Source organism: Dasypus novemcinctus, chromosome 10 (genome assembly GCF_030445035.2).
Source record: "Dasypus novemcinctus isolate mDasNov1 chromosome 10, mDasNov1.1.hap2, whole genome shotgun sequence".
In the NCBI taxonomy this organism is placed as follows: Eukaryota; Metazoa; Chordata; class Mammalia; order Cingulata; family Dasypodidae; genus Dasypus; species Dasypus novemcinctus.
The window spans coordinates 25,324,419-25,329,178 of record NC_080682.1 but is presented as its reverse complement, the minus strand read 5'-3'; the positions used below and the strand labels follow the sequence as shown (position 1 = coordinate 25,329,178).

At 30.5% G+C, this 4,760-nt stretch overlaps 1 protein-coding gene across 1 annotated transcript; it reads right to left on the bottom strand.

The window, feature by feature from the left end:
- Positions 1–3,415: 3,415 nt before the first annotated feature.
- Positions 3,416–4,357, bottom strand: LOC101432740 (olfactory receptor 8H1-like). The gene has a single exon (XM_004447706.1). It carries the CDS (start codon positions 4,355–4,357, stop codon positions 3,416–3,418), a length of 942 nt encoding a protein of 313 aa, XP_004447763.1.
- Between the last annotated feature and the right edge of the window lie 403 nt (positions 4,358–4,760).

Sequence of the window (4,760 nt, the reverse complement as noted above, 5' to 3'; positions counted from 1 at the left end):
TATTTTTAATAAAAGTTATATATTATATGTTTTCAATTCTGATGAGTAGTATAATTTTATAGAAAAAATGTCATGTAGAAATTAATTTGTGATTACATTAAATTGTATGTGAAATGAGTTGATATGATAAAACCGATGTTTAGCAGTATAACTCCCCCTATGTTGAGATGAGATGCAATGGCAATAAGGCAGTAGCAGAAAACAGTCCAGAAGGTAGAGGCAATAACAGAAGAATTGAGATGATGTCATATAGAAATTGGTGATTAAGAATGTGAGCTATAAAATCAGTCTGACTGAATTCAAATTGGAACTTCATCTTAACATGTTGTGTGATGATAAACATGTAATAAAACTCTTATGTGCCCCAGTTTCAACATCTGTAAAATTCAATCATTCAAATAAATTTATTAAGGCACTCTTCAGGGTACTGTGCATAAATTAATGACAAAAACTCTTGCACTCATTGAGCTCTCAAATATGGGTAAGCAGAAATTAAACAAAAGGCATAATCAAAGTATATACAGGGTTTGATAATGATAACTGCTATAGAAAACAAATGCAGCATTGATGAGGGATGGGGCATGTGGGCTTGTGTGATTTTAAGCAGGGTGGTAAGAGATGTCTCATGAGGAAGAGAATGAGAAAAGACCCAGTCAGTTATCAGGGTAAAGGGAAATTTGGAACTAAGAAAAATTGGAAATATTCTACACAGTATCAGAACGAATTTGAATAATTCTGATGATGATAAAATAGGGTGAGTATGTCACTGTGGCTGCTCCAAAACGAATGTGATGGGCACAATGCTAAATGTGATGATTTCATAAAAGTAAGGAATTGGGGCAGGATCGGGTTGGAAATTAAGCTCTTAGAAAAATTTTAATATTTACTCTTAATTTTACGTCAAGTCTTGTAAGGTTTTTGAAGGTAAGTGACATGATATAACCTATATTTTAGCAGTATCCCTGTCCTTTATGCTGATATGAGGCTCAAAGGAGATAAGGCAGAAAAGGAAGACAACCTAGAAAGCCTTGGAAATAATGTAAGGATTAAGATGATATTTGTTTTGGGTAGGGTGGTAGCAGAGTAGGAGTAGAGTATTAGTCACAGTCCAAATATATTCTTCACAGAGAATCAATATAATGTGCTGGTGGAGTACATTTCAGAGTGTAATATAGAGAAAATTCTAGGATGACACTTAAGTCTTTGACTAAACAAATAGGAAATGGCTTCTCATTATCAGAGATAAAATTTTACATATTGTTAGAATCAATCTGAGAGTTATCTTTTGAAGGTAATCTATGCTATATATTTGCCTAAAGACCTTTGAATATTGTCTGGCACTAAGTAGGTACTCTGTTAAAAAACCTTTTTATTACAATTATTATATAGCATCAATAAAATACATCAAAATCAATTGTTATATTTTGTCATGCTCATGCCAGTCTTATATTATTATTTTTCAAATAGCTCAAGATTTACAATACATTGAATTTTTACATACCACGATGAAAAAAGGATTTTGTCTTAAATATAATTTAGACCATGTCTTACATAAAATAGGATATGCAATGAAACGAATAGGGAAAGCAGAGGGACAATGTCAATAGTGTTTCACAATGCCCAAAGCTTATATTACATTTACTTAATAGCATCACATAAAAGATTTCTGGAATATATTATAAGAGAACAGGAAAGTCTGAATTTAATAAGGCATAAGCAATTCCGGAAATATTAATGTCTGTAACATTAGAGAAAATGTTAATGGTCATTACCAACAAAAACTGAAAGGATACATTGTCCAAATTATAGAAATGTGTATAAATGAAAGGAAGGCAAGCGCAGTTCATGATAAAGACCCTTAAATATCAAGGACATTTCAATGTAAGAAGACACAATGCACACATAAGAAGAGAGAATAAGTTAAAAGTATAGTATTAACAAATGCATGTTTATCAAAGACAGATAAATGTAAACAAAACAAAGAGAAAAAGTAGCAAATATAGATTCTAGACAATATAGACTGCAGAAAAAATATTAATATAGTAATTTATACAGATATTACACATAAGTTTAAAATTTTAGAGCAATCAGGATGTAGAGGATATGAAAGAGATTTTACTATTTGAATAGTTTAATGAACTGTGATGAACTTGTAAGTATTCATTACAAATTTAATCATTTAAAAGAGTTTGAACTTTAATATTTCAAAAATCACTTATGAAAATGAGTAAATAGATTTCCACAATTAAAATATAAATACAAATTAAAAGAGTACAAATCTCTTGAATTCAAAAAATATATCTAACAATTGCCTACGTTTAGATAAAAGTAATCAATACAGGAACATGAAGTAAACATACTTTCTTAAATATATATATGAATAATAGTGAAATGAAAACTGCAATTCTGTATTATGTAGGAGGTATTTTAAAATAAAATATTAGTTAATTCTAAAAATGTGCAAGATTTTTATTTGAAATAATGGAAAATTTTTGATACTTTTAATATATAAGTTTAGTCTAGAACACCATGAACAAAGCTCTCAAAAATGTCTAGGATAACCCTATTTTATTTAATAATCCAAAATATTTCCCAGATTTTCCTCAATGTTCTCATACAATTTTTCTATAACATAATTCTGTCACTGCATCTTACTTTGCTCTAAGAAAAAATATTGAAGTGCTCTTTCTCCTCTTTTAGCATTTTGTTTCTCTACGAATAAAGTTATCCAAAATAATTTTAAAACACCAGCAAAAAATTATCATAAGAAAAGGTGTAGCATATTCAAATCTTTTGAGGAAGGTAAGCATTCTGATGGTAATGGTCAAAATTTTTTAGTATTGCATTAAATATTTTCCATATGATTTATTTTCAAAATAACTCTATTGATATAGGATTACTTGTCTGCTTTATTTGAAGAAACTAAATTTCAATTCTCCATGACATACTAAGGAATATACAGAAGTTTTGCTGACAGTTCTAGAATCTAAATCCTGGATTTTCTAATACCAAAAAACTTATTCTTTGAGACTATGCTAAATTTCTTTCCTACAGAATGAATTAAATACATTTCTGAAAGAGCTCTTTTATAGTAAAATAATCAAATCAGAATATGTATGGGAATATTTGTAATATAATTTGAAGACTAACAACACTATTTTTCTAAAGTAGACCATAAAATCACATATATTTAAACCAAAGGATTAACACATATTTCATGGCTTCAAATTCCTATGTAGATTTCTGAAGACATATCCTTGCGTATGTTCTAAAGAATGCATGGTCTAACAGATGAAGACTTAATGTAAATGCAAATTTATTAAAGAGTACTAGTGTATTTAGAAAGGAATCAAGTAAATACCCAAATAGAAAAGAAAGAAATGATGCACTTAAATATTCAGAATTACTATCACTGCTATTTCTTGGAAACTTCTCTCTTCTGCATGACTCTAATGATAGCATTTTTCACCTCTTTGTTCCTAAGACTATAAATGAGTGGATTCAGCATGGGGATCACCATGGTATAAAAGACAGAGGCCACTTGATCCTTTCCCAAGGAATAGGACTTCTTTGGTTTTAAATAAGTAAACATTATACTGCCATAATAGATTGTGACTCCCAGGAGGTGGGAGGCACAAGTAGAAAAAGCTTTACGCTTTCCTGAAGAAGAATTCATTTTCAGGATAGTAGACAAAATAGATATGTAGGAAAATGAGATTGCGCTAAGACTCATTGTTATGTCTAAACTACCACAAATCATTATCATGATTTCAGTGTCATGAGTGTCAGTGCAGGACAGGGCTAAAACTGGAGTTAAGTCACAGTAAAAGTGATAGATTACATTGGAGTTACAGAAGTATAGACCGTTCATGAAAATAAGGTTGACTACTGATTCAATACAACTAATAGTGTAGGATAAAATGATGAGGGCACAGCACAGTCTCCTGGACATAACAACTGGGTAGTGAAGAGGGTTGCAGATAGCTACATAGCGGTCATAGGCCATTGAAGAGAGAAGGAAAAATTCAGTAACAGAAAAGACGAAAAACAAGGACATCTGTGTGAAGCAACCATTGAATGAAATATTCTTGTTGGAAGTCAGCAAGTTCTCTAAGGTTTTAGGTATGATGACCGTTGAGTAACTGAGGTCAAGGAATGACAGGTGACTAAGGAAAAAGTACATGGGGGTGTGAAGCTGGTGATCCAGGCGAATAAGCAGTATCATCCCTGAATTTCCCAGCATGGTAATCAGGTATATTAGGAGAAATAACACAGAAAGGAATTGCTGGATCACTTCAGAGTCTGTCAAGCCAAAAAGGATGAAGTCAGGAACATTTGTGTTATTTCTTCTTTCCATAGTAGCATTTGATTGTTGTAAACTTTTGAGAAATCAAAAGTGATATTTCGTATGAGTGAAGTCAAAGTGTTTTTTTTTTATAGAAAGTTTCTCTCATTAAAAAAAAAATCAACTCAATGACTAAAAATTCACGATAAAAAGAAGTTTGCATAATATGTCTGAAAAAAATTTATTTTCTCTGCCCATTATAAATTAGGCAAAAGTAAATATTTGGAAATTAATAATGAATTTTATATATTTGCACATATATATTGCATAATTAGAATTAACAAGACATTGTTATAAATATATCTCATCATTAGCACATTTATCAAGATAAGAACATTATAGCATAGGTATTATTCCTGTACATAGTTTTAGATGACAAAAAGAGCACAAAAAGTTATTTACCAAGAGTCACAGC